The sequence below is a fragment of the Macaca thibetana genome, chromosome 14 (genome assembly GCF_024542745.1).
Source record: "Macaca thibetana thibetana isolate TM-01 chromosome 14, ASM2454274v1, whole genome shotgun sequence".
NCBI classification, from domain to species: domain Eukaryota; kingdom Metazoa; phylum Chordata; class Mammalia; order Primates; family Cercopithecidae; genus Macaca; species Macaca thibetana.
In genome coordinates, this window is record NC_065591.1 from 110,911,447 (window position 1) to 110,927,244 (window position 15,798).

The following is a 15,798-nucleotide window of genomic DNA, read 5'->3' on the forward strand; positions in this document are numbered from 1 at the left end:
TAAACCTCACTGTTACAGGGCGGGGCCTAGAGAAATCCTCCAGGGACCACCAGCTTTTAGGGCTGTGGAGAGGTGGTTGGCAGTGGAGAGGTTTGACTGCTAGTAACCTCTCAACTGCTGCAAGTAAGGAGAAGCCTCAGCGGTGGCAGTCGCACCAGCAGCCTCAGAGCCTTCCCTCCCATCGTCTCTGCTGTGTGACAGGTGGGAACTTAAAAGCTCAGGTCACGTGTCTTGGCTAGCTAACCTACTTACCCCTTGAAGACATGGTGGCTGGGACAGGCAAGGGCCAAGAGGAATTGGCTGAGAAAGGGGCAGAGCAAGGGAAAGCCCCAAGTATGTTCTGGGGACCTACATTTGAAGTCTTTGGGGGCAAGGGAGAGAATGTGCAGGTGCATGAGATTCCCGGAGCACTGTCTGTGAGCCCTGTGCATGCCCTGGCACACAGGTCCCTCCAGGATATGGCATGTGCCTGTCTTGAAGGCCTGTATCTGGCTAGGTGACTGCAGTCGGAGCAGACTGAGCACTGGGTTCCAGTTTAACTCTGGAGCTGCTGCAGGCTCTCCCAAAGCTGCTGCCATTTCCCGGTCTTTATTAGTGTCCTAACCCAGAGAAAGTGTGAATGGGGAAAGGGGAGTATGTTCCAATGTCCCAAGGATCCTGCGTTTTTGAAAGCCTTTGTACCTAGTTTGGGGATTCCTGGAGGGAGGCCTGCACTCATGGGCTGGAACTGAGGGAAATTGTTGGGGGGCTGGTATCGTGTGTGAAGACAGACTGACACCTTTACAATCCCTCCACTTCTCCCCACCCCCAACACCACTGCCTAATCTGTCTTCCAGAGACTTGTCCCCACGGAATGACTCCAGCTCTCCTTTCCTCACTGCCTCCAAGTCGGCCCTTTGCCATCAACCCCCAGTCCTGAGTTCACCCCTGCACCCGATCCGGCCCACGCGCCGCAAGCGCTGCTCTCTCCTTTGCCGTCCTCGCCCACCGCGGGCTGCCGGGCGGCGCGGGCCCTTTAAGAACGGCGGGACCGGCGAGCAGTAGCTGGGAAGACAGCGCAGTCGCCCCGCGGGCTCGGAGGACACAGCGTCCGGGTCCAGGCTCTGGGAAGCGGGTGTGCACAGCCCAGCGGAGTCGGGGCGCGACCCCAACCGCCTCTCACCATCCTTGCCATCTTCTCCGAGCCGAGGGCCGGCCCTCCTGCCTCGCCTGCCCCGCCCCGGCCCCGCCCCGGCCCGGGCAGCCGGGACCGGGAGCCGGGACGCGGGTGCCGCAGCCCGAGGCAGGTAAGAGGATCCCCGGCTCTCCGTCCCTGGTCCGTGGCAGCGCTGAGCATCCCTGCCTCGCACCAGCCCGGGGGCGCGTCAAGGTGACTAGGCATGCGGGAGACGGGGCGGGGGCTTGAGCCGCCGTGGGGTGCTTAGTTTTGAGTCCGGGTGGTGCGCCTGGCTTTGGGGACAGCCCGGGGCACGCGGGCCCGGGGGTGCCGGCGGGAGGGGCCGGCCTGGGCATCGTGCCAAGGGATGGGGAGTGGGACGCAGCTGGAGGCCTGAAGCCTCCTCCTCTCCGCCTTCCCCTGGTCCGCCCTGCACTCACCCTGATACCCCGACCTCCTAGCTGGCAGCCTCGGCCGGCTGCCCCTTCTCCCCCGCCCCCTATCCCTTCAGTCCCCAGGGGCTGCTGGCCTGCGGGGTAAGGAGATTAGAGAAGCCGCGGGGAGGAAGGAGCGATTGAGGGCTTCAAGGGGACGGGCTGGAGCCAGGTTGGAGCTGGGCTGCCCGGGACTGAGCGTCTCCGTGTGGGGAGTGGGGGGCGGGGGCAGAGTGCGGGGCTAACAGTCGCGGATCTGCCCCGAGAAGGAGGTGGGGAGTGGGGGCGGGGGAAGCATTGGAACGCCAGGGAGCTTTGAGCGGGGCTCCGTAGTCTGCCCCAAACTGAGCAGGCCCTCTCCCCGCAGGCCGGCGGCGTGATGGCGGAGAAGGCGCTGGAGGCTGTGGGCTGTGGACTAGGTCCGGGGGCTGTGGCCATGGCAGTGACGCTGGAGGACGGGGCGGAACCCCCTGTGCTGACCACACACCTGAAGAAGGTGGAGAACCACATCACTGAAGCCCAGCGCTTCTCCCACCTACCCAAGCGCTCAGCCGTGGACATCGAGTTCGTGGAGCTGTCCTATTCCGTGCGGGAGGGGCCCTGCTGGCGCAAAAGGGGTAGGGAACAGCCTGGTAGGGGGAGTCCGTGGGCCCTCTCTGAGTTGCCTCTCCAGAAGCATGAGGCCTGGGTGTCCCATGTTCGGCAAGTCCTGCACCAGTGGGCTCTGTGGAAACACTAAAATCTGGGTCCCAGCCCGTTGCTCACTGCACTGTTGGGGTGTCAGGATCTACTCTCCCCCACACCTGTGAGCACCATGGGATACTGGGTGCAATTGGTTATTGAAGCTTTATCTTCTAAAGAGATCCTGTGACCTCTGGTCCTTGAGTGGTCCTTGATGAGTTTTCCTTCTTTTGTTTATGGAGGATTCCTAACTGTGAGGACTAGTATGAAAAAGCAAGGGGCTGTGTCTGCAGGGTTGAGCAATACCCTTGGACCTAATTATAAAGACGTTCTCATTCCTGTCATCTTACTCCATTCTTACCACAGTGCTCAGAAGCAGGGAGGGTGGCGGTTTGGCAGGATAGATGTCATCTCTTTGTTACTAATAAGGAAACTGAGGCCCAGGGAAGTTGAGTAACTTGACCAATGTCACACAGCTAGTCAAGTGGCAGAGCTGGGACCAGAAGCCTGGTTTCCCAGCTTTCCATGCATTGTTCTTTTCTCTCTCTTCCCTGTACAGCAGTCCCATCACCTCCACCTTCCTGCCCATGAGAACAGGTTCCCCTGAACCCTGAGCAGCCCCTGCAGCCCCTACCCTGAGCAGCTTTAGCTGGTAATAGGGAAGCTGAGGCTGTTTCCCAGAGCCTGGGTGTGGGCTGGGGTGGGGCTGGGACATTGTTCTCTGAGGTTTGACAGATAGGTTTGGGGTGCTTCAGAGCAGGGCTGAGCATGATCTTCTCTGCACTCTCCAAACCCTCATTCCCAAGAGTGACCAAAAGGTCACATGGCTGAGCCAATGGAAACTGAGGCATCTAGGCTTCCTGCCCAGTGTGCCCTGTCCCTAAGCAGCCTCTTTCAGTCCTGAGACCAGCTCTGGGCAAGATGATGAGGCAGTTGTTATTTCCTTAGCTCTCTCATTTCCTCATAATTTTAAGAAGAAACTAAGGTTGTTTTAAAAATGTGTCTAGACGGGCCAGCTCTCCAGTTGCTTCCATGTGCCAGCTACAGATTGATACCCCTCACCTGGTCCTTCCCTCCTTTTGACCTTGCCAGCCTCATTCTGCTCTACTGGCCATTTTGCCATTTTTTTCATCCGTCATCCCTTTCTCTGGCCCCTGCCCTCCCCTCGATGACTTCTCTTTTCCTTTGAATCCCTCTCCCCTTCTTTAGAGGACAGAAAGCAGTTAGGGGTAGGCAGAAAGGAAAGAAAGCAAGGGGGATGGAGAGAGAGTGAGTTCTGCCTTTCCCAAGTGAGGATTTGTTATCTCCCCTAAATATATATGACATTTCTTATTTTTTCAAAACAGCGTCCTTTTAATTATTATTAATAATCTCACTTAACATTAATAATAACCTTATTAAGTCCTTGGGAATATATATTATTATCCTTCCTTTATAGATGAGGAGTCAGAGGCCTTAAAGATTAAGTGACTTGACAAAATTGCAAAGAGAGCTACTGACGGCAGCAGAACTAGAATACCAGTGTCTCTCCAGCCCAAGGGCCTGGCTGGTCTCTTCTGTGCTGAGCAGTTGTGGGACATAGGTTCCTAGTCACTTATAAGCTGTGTGACCTTGGGCAGGCTGCTTACCCGTTCTTGGCCTTGCTTTTCTCATCTGTAAACAGGGATGATAAGAATACACAGACGTGTGAAGCTCAGCTGAGGCGGTATCTGTGAGAGGCAAATGTAAGATGATTTTTGTGTTAGGCATCAGTGTTCAACCAGCTACTGTAATTAATTGAGGGGAAGGTTCGTTGTTGCCAGTTTCTTCTCCTGCAAGAGATCACTTCCTGTGAGTGGCTCTGAAAGGCATATGCTGGAGTGCACCACCAAATGTCTCTGACTGATGGCGAGGAGGACTGAGGCAGAGGGCTAGAGCCCACGGCTTCCCTCTCCCAGGAAAGAACTTGCTGTGTGACCCTGGGTGAGTCACTAGATGTCTCTGGTCCCCAGTTGCCTCACCCATGTTGTTAGAGAAACAGTTGAAGCTTTGTAAACCATGGGTACCATCCAGGCAGTTGCTGTGATCAGGACCTGACAGTGGGCAGGAGCTGCTCCCCCTTCTGATGGGAAGCATCCAGAGGGACAGCCGGGCCCAGAACACAGTCCTGGGTGTTGTGGAGGGAGGGTTAAATATGCCTTCCCTTCACTGTCTCCACTAAGGACACTAAGGAGGTGAAATGGGGAGGGACTTGGGCTCTGTGGGGGTTAGAGGGGGCGGCAATGAGCAAGGTGCTAGGTAAGGGATTGGCATGTCCTCAACTACGAGGCACGTCTGCCAGCATCGCAAGCGAGGCCCTCCTTGATGGTTTTATCCTTCCCCTCCACTTCCATGTCTCACCAGGTCACTCCATGTAGGTTCTGCCCTCTGTTCCTTGGATTGTGAGTGTAAATACACATACTTTTATATCACAGAGCTTTTCCTCCCAAAGCCTGGAGGGCCTCTGCTTTCCCTTTGCCTTTTAGAATCCTGCTCATCCTCCGAGGCTTAGCTCAAATGCCACCTCTTCCATGAGGCCAGTCTTGATTTTCCCCTTGCCCCTCCGACTCACATCAATTCCATTGTTTTGCATTCTCACAGCACATTTTTTGTACTTCTGTTATAACTCTAATTTGATTTTTCTTCATAGATTTTTTTGTCTGTCTATCTTACTTAGATTATGACCTTCTTGAATACAAAAACTATGTCTTCCTCAATTTTTGTCCAGTGTTTGGTACAGAGCTTGGTATATAGTAGATATCAATAAGCATTTGTCAAGTAGGATTAATAGTAAAATGTCACTTTTTAATGCATTCTATGTGCCAAGCACTGTGTCATATGTTTTACATATATTATCTCATTGAATCTTTACAACAACCCTATGAGATAGGTACTATCATCCTCATTTTACAGATGAGGGACCTGGAGCTCAGAGAGGTTAAGCAACTTGCCCGAGGTCACACAGCTGGTAAGTGTGGAGCCAGAATTTGAACCCAGATCCACCTGACTCCAAACCGTGCTCTAAATGCATATGCTGCCTTCCAATGAATGAATGAAAGGTGAGATTTTACTGGGCCATGTAGGGGCTAGAGAGACAAGCCTGGTGGGCAGAGAGAGTGCAAAGAAGAAGGCTTTTTCTGAATTAGGGAAAAGCTCTGAGAACTCACGCTCATGGAACAGACACTTACTGAACATCTACTACAGGCCAGACAGTCTACTGAGATAACCAAGATGAGTGAGACACTGCCCCCAAGGAGCTCACTGACTAAGAGGCTGGGAGAGTGGGGCAAGTGACAGGTACATCAAGTAACAAACATGCTAGGATAGGAGAGGTGCTATGGAAACACAGGGGATAGGCAGCCAGCTCGGGCTGTAGTAGTGGGCAAGTTTTCCTGGAGGGGGTGAGACAGTGGCCGCTGTGATTACAGAAGAGGACCAGGGGCTTCTACAGCTTTGATCCCCTCTCCACACCCATCTATGAGACATGTGGATTTTCCCACACCCTTTAGAAGAGGATTGTTGCCTCTGGTACTTTGATATTAGTGGTGGTGGTTTCTAGGGGGACGGGATGAGAGGGACAGGTTCCTGCCAGGGCTATGAGGGTTGTTCCTCCATCCTAACCCAATCACACTGAATAGGGACTACCTATTTCACTGATAGCCATGGCTGCTCCTAAGAATTTTGGGGGTACCTCTGTTCACTGCAGCCTGACCAAAAATTCCTCCTCTCCTCACTGCAGGTTATAAGACCCTTCTCAAGTGCCTCTCAGGTAAATTCTGCCGCCGGGAACTGATTGGCATCATGGGCCCCTCAGGGGCTGGCAAGTCCACCTTCATGAACATCTTGGCAGGATACAGGTAAGAATGAGACTGGGGTGGAATGGGGGCAGGACTCAGGAAGAAGTATCCCTTGGGGAACACAGAAGGTATTCTGAAGTGGCTTTGACCCCCATCCTCAACCCACATCCCCACAGGGAGTCTGGAATGAAGGGGCAGATCCTGGTTAACGGGAGGCCGCGGGAGCTGAGGACTTTCCGCAAGATGTCCTGCTACATCATGCAAGATGACATGCTGCTGCCGCACCTCACGGTGTTGGAAGCCATGATGGTGAGGGCTGGATAGTCCCCTCCTCCCAGAAACCCCCTCTGTCTGCTGTCCCCACCTTCCCCATCGGCGGAGGGGTCAAGGCAGAGCTCTCTCCCACACATACCTCTCTCGCTTACTCTCTGGACCCCAGGTCTCTGCTAACCTGAAGCTGAGTGAGAAGCAGGAGGTGAAGAAGGAGCTGGTGAGTGGAGAAGGGAGGCAGCGGCGCCACTCCCTTTTGTGGTGCTGCTGAGCTCAAGGCCCCGAGCTGGGGGTGGGAGAGTGGCGGCCTAGGCTGAGACAGTGGACTTAAGGGAGATGCTTTTTGAAGCTGGGGTGGTGCCTGGGGGAAGCAGAGACTCCGAAGCTGACCTGGCATGGGTGGGGTGGGGCCAGGTGACAGAGATCCTGACGGCACTGGGCCTGATGTCGTGCTCCCACACGAGGACAGCCCTGCTCTCCGGCGGGCAGAGGAAGCGTCTGGCCATCGCCCTGGAGCTGGTCAATAACCCGCCTGTCATGTTCTTTGATGAGCCCACCAGGTAGTTCTCTTCACCCTTTCCCACCAGCATACCCCTCTCCTCTCGGCCCTGCGCCAGGGCTGGAGGCTGTATCTTCTCCATGATCCAGAGCCTCTGTTCACATCCTCCTGGGGCCAAGATAAGGGCTTCTTCCTCATCTCCATCCTTGCCAAATCTGTTGCTGTGAGTGACCCCATCCTTCATCCGGGCAGAGATCCAGATGTCCTCCCCGATTGACACCTCCCTCTCCAGTCACCCTCGGCCATCAGTCACCAAGTCCTGTTGATTCCGCCTCCTTTTGATATCTCTCATATTTGCCCTGCCCCATCGCTAATGTTGATGTTAAATTCAGGACAGCAACAGATTCTTATCTCCTTGTCTCCAGTGTCTCCCAGTCAGTCCTTCCTCCAAACTGTAGCTAAAGTGAACTTTCTTTTATTTTTTTAAGACAGAGTCTCGCTCTGTTAACCAGGCTGGAGTGCAGTGGCTGGTGCAATCTTGGCTCACTGCAACCTCTGCCTCCTGGGTTCAAGTGATTCTCCTGCCTCAGTCCCTTGAGTAGCTGGGATTACAGGCAGGTACTACCATGCCTGGCTAATTTTTGTATTTTTAGTAGAGACGGGGTTTCACCATGTTGGTCAGGCTGGTCTTGAACTTCTGACCTTGTGATCCACCCGCCTTGGCCTCCCAAAGTGCTGGGATTACAGGTGTGAGCCACCATGCCTGACCAGAGTGAACTTTCTAAACACAAATCTGCAGTGCTCACTCCCCTGCTTAAAACATGCAGTGTTTCCTGTCCCACTTGTCCTCAAAATATAAAGTCAGGTGACTTACAAGGGCCTGGTCTGAATCTACTTCTCCAGCCTCATGTCATGTACTTTATGCTCTAATAATACTGAGTTGCTTATAATTCCCTGGTCAAGCCATGTGTTTCATGCCTCTAAGCTTTGCCCATGCTGTGTCTTCTGCTGGAATGCCCTTCACCACTGTGCCTCCCCTCTTCCCTTCACCTGCTTAGCTCTTACTCCTGGGCTCGCTCAGGAACCTTCTCTGACTACCCTCCAACACCTGATACAGCTGAGCTGAATCCTCCCCCTCTTTCACCCAGTGTTGCTACAGCACTTTCCGCATTACCCAAAATCATCTGTGTGCTTGTCTCTCTCTCCTTCCAGACCAGAGTCTATGTATTATTTATGCATCATTGTAATCCCAGTGCCTGGCATACAACAGGTCCTCAATATATGCTTATTAAACTGAACCGTGCTCTGGGCTTCTGGGTATACCTCCAAGTGCCTGAACAGTAAAGGATACAGATGTGGCCAGAGTGCCCTCTTCCTGCCAGCTTCATCCCCTTCACAGCAGCTGCCCCACCCCAGACACTCCCTTCTTTTGGCCTCACCCACCTCACGTGGCCCCCTGGTGGCCTCTCTCTGGACAGTGGTCTGGATAGCGCCTCTTGTTTCCAAGTGGTGTCCCTCATGAAGTCCCTGGCACAGGGGGGCCGTACCATCATCTGCACCATCCACCAGCCCAGTGCCAAGCTCTTTGAGATGTTTGACAAGGTGAGTGTCTCCAGGCCTCAAGGAGGATTGGCTTGAGATGGAGGGATGGAAGGGGGTCAGTAGGGGTGCCTGGCCCGCTGCTCCTTCCTTACCCTTCTCTTTCTGCTGCAGCTCTACATCCTGAGCCAGGGTCAGTGCATCTTCAAAGGTGTGGTCACCAACCTGATCCCCTATCTAAAGGGACTCGGCTTGCACTGCCCCACTTACCACAACCCGGCTGACTTCAGTGAGTGGGGGTCGTTGGTAGGGGCTGGGAAACGGCAGCGGGCCGAACCTGGAGGCTCTGCACTCAGGCCTTCTAGGGATAGGGATCTCACCGTCGCCCGCCTTCCCCACACACCCAAGGCGGGACTGACTTGCCCTTGGGAAGTGAGGATGAATCTAAACTGAGCTCTCCACTCTGTGTCCCCAGTCATCGAGGTGGCCTCTGGCGAGTATGGAGACCTGAACCCCATGTTGTTCAGGGCTGTGCAGAATGGGCTGTGTGCCATGGCTGAGAAGAAGAGCAGCCCTGAGAAGAACGAGGTCCCTGCCCCCTGCCCCCCTTGTCCTCCGGTGAGTAGGAGTGGAGAGGGCAGAGAGGGCATAGTTGGGGAGGGGAGACTGGACCATGGACAGTGGCCCTGTCAAAGAGGCTGTTCCCTGGAGGCATTGCAACCATTGGGTACGGAAGAACCTAGGACTTGGAATCGACCTACTATGAACAGCACCGTGACCTTAGGCACGTTATTTAACCTCCTTGAGCTCCAGTTTCCTCATTCACGTATTCATTTGGCAAGTTCTTGTTGAGCAGCTACAGTGTGCTGTCCTTGGTCCTGGCATAGTGCTCATCTGGTAAGCAAGATCAACATGGTCCCCAGCCTCGTAGCCAGTGTGGCTTACTGTTCTCTCTAACTTAGAGATGATGATACTTACCTCACAGGGTGATTGGGAGGACTAATCAGATAATCACATAAAGCTCTTAGCACTGTAGCTGGTACAGCGGGCATCTGCCCGGTGCTAGTTCTCTTCCTTAAATGAGACACTATAACCCCTGAAAACCAGATTGGTTAGTCTTTGTTGTTATTGTTGTCATTATCATCATTATTAAATAATATTACTGTATAATTAGTGGCATAAAGGACTTATACCCTTAGAGTTAATATGTTTTGATGGATTAAAGAAGTAACTGATCTATTATTAGCCACCACGGGTGTCCATTACTTTCTTTCCATCTCCTCCCTCCCAAGTTTTTGCCCCCTCTTTGTGTCTGAATCTCACTCGGATTCACACCCCTAAGCCTGGCTTTCAGGAACACAATTTAATGGTGGAAGATTCTCTGTAGACTTGGAGGACCCCTGCCCTGGGGAAGAGCTCTGAGGTTTTCAATTCACTGAGCTGGGTGTTCTGTGGGTGAATGGGGTAGGCTCACCTGATCCCGATCCAATTTCTTCTTCCCAGGAAGTGGATCCCATTGAAAGCCACACCTTTGCCACCAGCACTCTCACACAGTTCTGCATCCTCTTCAAGAGGACCTTCCTGTCCATCCTCAGGGACACGGTGAGGCATCAGGCTAGGGGAGAGGAGGCTGGCACAGGCCTGACCTTTTGGGCTGTAGGCTCCTAGCAGCTGAGATGGGAATGGGGACCCTCCCTCACAGCCCCACAATGTGCCTGTGGGTCTCTGTGCCTGTGAGGACAGCTCCGAGTTCCTACCCTGCTCTGTGGCTTGCCCTGGCCTGTAACACATCCCTCTCCTGGTGATGACCCCTCCCAAGGTCCTGACCCACCTGCGGTTCATGTCCCACGTGGTTATTGGCGTGCTCATCGGCCTCCTCTACCTGCATATTGGCGACGATGCCAGCAAGGTCTTCAACAACACCGGCTGCCTCTTCTTCTCCATGCTGTTCCTCATGTTTGCCGCCCTCATGCCAACTGTGCTCACCTGTGAGCTGACCTGCCCTGGGCATGGGGCAAGGGCGTGGGTGCTGGGGCTTGGGGCAGGGGCCAGGGTGTTGGCTGGCTGTGCCTAAGCAGCCTGTGTCCTCAGTCCCCCTAGAAATGGCGGTCTTCATGAGGGAGCACCTCAACTACTGGTACAGCCTCAAAGCGTATTACCTGGCCAAGACCATGGCTGACGTGCCCTTTCAGGTGGGCCTCTTCCTCCCACCTGCCCAGTGCCTCCATCTTGTTTTGCTCCTTCTATCCTTGCTTTCTTGCCTCCCTCAAACTTGTCACTTTCCTTCCTTTGCTGTCCTTCTACTCACTTAGCAAATAGATGGTGAGTACCTATCATAGGCCAGGCTCTGTACCAGGCCTTAGGGATATAGCAATGAACTAGACTGATATAGTCTTGACCACGTGGAACTTATGTTTTTTTGTTTTTTTTTTTTTTGAGACGGAGTCTCGCTCTGCTGCCCAGGCTGGAGTGCAATGGCCGGATCTCAGCTCACTGCAAGCTCCGCCTCCCGGGTTCACGCCATTCTCCTGCCTCAGCCTCCCGAGTAGTTGGGACTACAGGCGGCCGCCACCTCGCCCGGCTAGTTTTTGTATTTTTTAGTAGAGACGGGGTTTCACCGTGTTAGCCAGGATGGTCTCGATCTCCTGACCTCGTGATCCGCCCGTCTCGGCCTCCCAAAGTGCTGGGATTACAGGCTTGAGCCACCGCGCCTGGCCAGAACTTATGTTTTAATGAGAACAACTGACAGCAAACAGAAAACGATGAAAATAACCCTATAGGGCCGGGCGCGGTGGCTTACGCCTGTAATCCCAGCACTTTGGGAGGCCGAGGCTGGAGGATCACTTGAGCTCAGGAGTCTGAGACCAGCCTAGGCAACATGACGAAATCCCATCTCTACTGAAAATACAAAAATTAGTGAGGCATGGTGTTGTGCACCTATAGTCCCAGCTACTGGGGGCAGTGGGGGTTTGAGGGCAGTGTTGAGGTGGGAGGATTGCTTGAGCCCAGGAGGCAGAGGTTGCAGTAAGCCTCCAGATTGCGCCACTGCACTCTAGCCTGGATGAGTTAGTGAGAGACCCTGTCTCAAAAAAAAAAAAAAAAAAAAAGAGGAAATAGCCCTACAAATGACTCTGTAACTCTTATTAGGGGCGGTCGACAATGGTGTACTCTCTGGCTCTTACTGCCACTTGCTATCTGTAAGATCTTGGGCAAATCACTCTCTTTGCTAAAGTGTCCCCATCTATAAAGTGGAATGACAATACTATCTACCTGAGGATTGTTAGAATTGAATGAGTTAATGTATATAAAGTACTTAGAATAGTGCCTGGCACACACGAAGTGCCAAATAAATGTTAGCTGGTTGTTGTTACTGCCAGTACCACCCTGTTCCAAGCATCAGGGCCACCAGTAATCCACAGGATGCATTTGTGCAAATTAGAAAAAGGTACCCCTTCCTCAGGGTGGACAGCACAACAGGATGCTTGGCTTAATGAGAAGAGCACAAGCTGGACCTTTGGCCTTTGGTTGGCTCTTGGTTACATGCCCTTGAGCAGGGGATGACTGTATTTAGTAGGCTCAGACCCTGACCCCTAGGAGTTGGTAGCTCATGGGGGAACAAAATGGCTCTCCTATGGAGAGTTAATTAATTAACAATATAATGAATAAGCTGGTCCAGGTGGGAAGGACTTTAGACGCTCAGGGAAGGGAAAAGTCACTGTGCCTGAAGCAGTCACGGTGGACCCAACGGAACACGTGAGACAAGATAAGTGAGGGTCATATGGCCAGGGAGGAAGGGGACGTGTGTCAGTCTGGGGGACAGCTTGAACGAGAGTGTGGAGGCAGGATGGGCACCCTGGGAATAGGTATTCTAGAGGCCCAGGCTTGGGTGGAGTGGAGGTCTTGGCTGCTGCACCCCTGGCTTGAAGTCCACTGCCCAGTCCGTGCCCACTCCCCAGGTGGTGTGTCCGGTGGTGTACTGCAGCATTGTGTACTGGATGACGGGCCAGCCCGCTGAGACCAGCCGCTTCCTGCTCTTCTCAGCCCTGGCCACTGCCACCGCCTTGGTGGCCCAATCTTTGGGGCTGCTGATCGGAGCTGCTTCCAACTCCCTACAGGTGGGAGGACGGCAGCTGGGGATTCCCAAGGTGGGAGGAGGTCTTGTGGGAGGAAGCAGGGCCTGGTGCAAGGGGTAGGGTGGAGCTCTAGGAAACCTGGGTTTGTCTTGGTCACCCCTATGATGGCCTGGCCCCTTCTCGTCCCCTCTAGGTGGCCACCTTTGTGGGCCCAGTTACCGCCATCCCTGTCCTCTTATTCTCCGGCTTCTTTGTCAGCTTCAAGACCATCCCCACTTACCTGCAATGGAGCTCCTATCTCTCCTATGTCAGGTCAGTACCCCTGCCCTCCTCATTCGCCTCTGCTTCTCCCTGGAGGAGTCCATACCCAGGGCTTCCTGGGTTGTGCCAAGTCTGCTGCCTGCCCCATTATCCTTTGGGCAGGGGCACCCTGGCTGTGCCCCAGGGATGAAAGCATTGCAGCTGGGCTCTGGCAGTTTTCTCAGAGAGCAGGGACCCTGTGTGCTGTGTCCTATCTGATATCCTTGCCTGCCTAGGTATGGCTTTGAGGGTGTGATCCTGACGATCTATGGCATGGAGCGAGGAGACCTGACATGTTTAGAGGAACGCTGTCCGTTCCGCGAGCCACAGAGCATCCTCCGAGCGCTGGATGTGGAGGATGCCAAGCTCTACATGGACTTCCTGGTCTTGGGCATCTTCTTCCTAGCCCTGCGGCTGCTGGCCTACCTTGTGCTCCGTTACCGGGTCAAGTCAGAGAGATAGAGGCTTGCCCCAGCCTATACCCCAGCCCCTGCGGCAGGAAGCCCCCAGCCCCAGCCCTTTGGGACTGTTTTAACCTTATAGACTTGGGCACTGGTTCCTGGCGGGGCTACCTTCTCCTCCCTTGGCTCCTCCACAGGTTGGCTGTCGGACTGCACTCCCAACCTGGACTCTGGGAGTGGGGGCTCCAGCCCTCCCCACCATGCCCAGGAGTCTTCCCAAGTTGATGCAGTTTGTAGCTTCCTCCCTACTCTCTCCAACACCTGCATGCAAAGACCACTGGGAGGCTGCTCCTTCCTTCCTGCCCATGGCACCCTCCTCTGCTGTCTGCCTGGGAGCCCCAGGCTCTCCAGACCCCCACTTACAACTGACCAAAGTGGCCCCCTCTGGGGGTCCCCACCACACAAGTGTTTGTAAACTGGGCTGCTATAAGGTTGGAGTTCCAGGGCTGGGCCCTGGTGGGGTCCCCTGGAAGTCCCATTATGGAAGTTGAAATGGACAGGGAGGGACTCTGGAAGTCTCTTCCTCCTCCTCCCCTTCTCCCCACCCCTAGACCCTGGCTCACTTGGACAATCTGCCAGGACAGAAGCTGGATTTTCTGTCTAGGTCACCACTCCCAATCCTGGGGATTGGAGAGGCCTGGGGCTGTGGGATGCCCCGTCCCCCTCCCCATCACCTTTGGTGGGAGTAGGGCCTGGTGGCACCTGTGCAATAATGTATGTGTTTCTCTCCCACCTGCCACTGGAACTGGAGAATGCACTTTATTCTGGGGGGTGAGTGGGGGAAGACCCAACCCTCCTTTCTCGCTGCCCCTGATGCATGCACGGTCTCGTGATGCTCCCTCCCTCTCCGGAGTGACAGGCACATACATGCGAACAGGCCATCTCAGCCCTACACACTTGCCATCCTCTACAGTGCAGAGGAAGAGTGATGGTGGCATGCTGGTGGTGGCGGGAGGACAGTGCCAACCTCCTCCTGGGGATCCCATGTTGGAGACTCTAAGGATAAGGCTGGTGCTGCCCAGGGTGTCTACAGGACCTGCAGGTGTCTACCCCCAAGTCTTCCCTCCTCCCGAGCCAGGGGTGGCACAGGGCACTAGATCCCTGGAGTTCAGGACCCAACACAAGCACAAACACGGGCATAAGTTGGCCTTGGCCACTGCCACCCATGGCCCTCCTTTTGTGCTCCATGCTGGCATCTTCACTCCCCTACCCCTTCCCCAGCCACTGCTGTTCATTCAAACCCCTGTCCGTGTCCCTCCACCATTCCTATCAGCAGGTGGCCCCTGGGCATCAGAACAGCCTGCCCTGGGCACCAGGTGGCGGACACAGAGCATGTCTGGCTTTCCTGGTGGGTCCAGGCTCATTCTGTTTCTTGTTTCCCCTCCCCCAGGGCTCATTTCCCTCCTTTTTCCTGTACACATCCGTGTCTACCTCCTCTCACCCTGCCACAGATTCTTCCTATCACACAGAGATGCCAGTTGTATTCGTGGGATTTCACCCATTATTAATAAAACCTATATTTATACAGTATGCAATGTGTAAATGTGTGTGGATCTGCCTCCTGGTACTGTGCGCTGCAAGGGGATCTTCAAAGCATTTGGCAAGATGCTTGTCGGCTGTAGGGAGTCTGTGGCAGGGGATGGTAGGTCCTAGGTACATGTCAAGCTAGTGAACATGTAGCTTAAGAAATATTTGTCAGGCCGGGCGCGGTGGCTCACGCCTGTAATCCCAGCACTTTGGGAGGCCGAGGCGGGCGGATCACAAGGTCAGGAGATCGAGACCACGGTGAAACCCCGTCTCTACTAAAAATACAAAAAATTAGCCGGGCGCGGTTGTGGGCGCCTGTAGTCCCAGCTACTCGGGAGGCTGAGGCAGGAGAATGGCGTGAACCCGGGAGGCGGAGCTTGCAGTGAGCCGAGATCGCGCCACTGCACTCCAGCCTGGGCGACAGAGCGAGACTCCGTCTCAAAAAAAAAAAAAAAAAAAAAGAAATATTTGTGTCACCGGGCATGGTGGCTCATGCCTGTAATCCCAGCACTTTGGGAGGCCGAGGCAGGTGGATCACGGGGTCAGGAGATCGAGACCATCTTGACTAACACGGTGAAACCCCGTCTCTACCAAAAATACAAAAAATTAGCCGGGCATGGTGGTGGGCGCCTGTAGTCTCAGCTACTCAGGAGGTTGAGGCAGGAGAATGGCATGAACCCGGGAGACGGAGGTTGCAGTAAGCTGAGATTGCGCCTCTGCACTCCAACCTGGGCAACAGAGTGAGACTCCGTCTCAAAAAAAAAAAAAAAAAAAGATAAAAATATTTGTGTCATGCTTTCCATTTCACAGAGGCTTCACTTTCATTCTCTCAAGGGAGTCCCATGCTGCCCCTGCACCATCCTTGTTTGTAGGTGAGAGAACTGAGACTTGGGTTAAGGAACTTACCCAAGGGCCCTCAATGAATGGAGGAGGAGTAAGGCCTGGAGACCAGATCTTCTGCCTCCGTAGTCCTCATTCTTGGCATTGGTCAATGACACTTGTTCATGGTGGATCCACATGCTGTGTGGGGGACCTGTGTGTCT

The 15,798-nt window shown here is 54.1% G+C and overlaps 1 protein-coding gene across 4 annotated transcripts; it reads left to right on the plus strand.

The window, feature by feature from the left end:
- The first annotated feature begins 1,051 nt into the window (after nt 1–1,051).
- ABCG4 (ATP binding cassette subfamily G member 4) lies at nt 1,052–14,771 on the plus strand. Of its 4 annotated transcripts, none has more exons than XM_050758487.1 (15): nt 1,052–1,369; nt 1,958–2,207; nt 6,029–6,146; nt 6,263–6,395; nt 6,526–6,576; nt 6,771–6,916; nt 8,334–8,457; nt 8,569–8,683; nt 8,870–9,012; nt 9,898–9,996; nt 10,214–10,382; nt 10,486–10,586; nt 12,351–12,509; nt 12,661–12,779; nt 13,004–14,771. In XM_050758487.1, the coding sequence occupies exons 2-15, from the start codon at nt 1,970–1,972 to the stop codon at nt 13,227–13,229; spliced, it is 1,941 nt and encodes a 646-aa protein (XP_050614444.1). In that variant the 5' UTR covers nt 1,052–1,369; nt 1,958–1,969; the 3' UTR covers nt 13,230–14,771. The 4 variants fall into 4 exon arrangements, with proteins under 4 accessions (XP_050614444.1, XP_050614445.1, XP_050614446.1 ...); XM_050758488.1 differs by having other exon boundaries at nt 1,058–1,286; XM_050758491.1 differs by lacking the exon at nt 1,052–1,369 and adding an exon at nt 5,203–5,257 and having other exon boundaries at nt 2,138–2,207.
- The last annotated feature ends 1,027 nt before the right edge of the window (nt 14,772–15,798 follow it).

Bases quoted from the DNA above. Each gene is read 5' to 3' on its own strand.
- ABCG4 (XM_050758487.1), top strand. From the start codon at position 1,970: ATGGCGGAGAAGGCGCTGGAGGCTGTGGGCTGTGGACTAGGTCCGGGG. The intron at 8,684-8,869 runs GTGAGTGGGGGT...CTGTGTCCCCAG, and splicing joins CCACAACCCGGCTGACTTCA to TCATCGAGGTGGCCTCTGGC. The intron at 10,383-10,485 runs GTGAGCTGACCT...CTGTGTCCTCAG, and splicing joins CATGCCAACTGTGCTCACCT to TCCCCCTAGAAATGGCGGTC.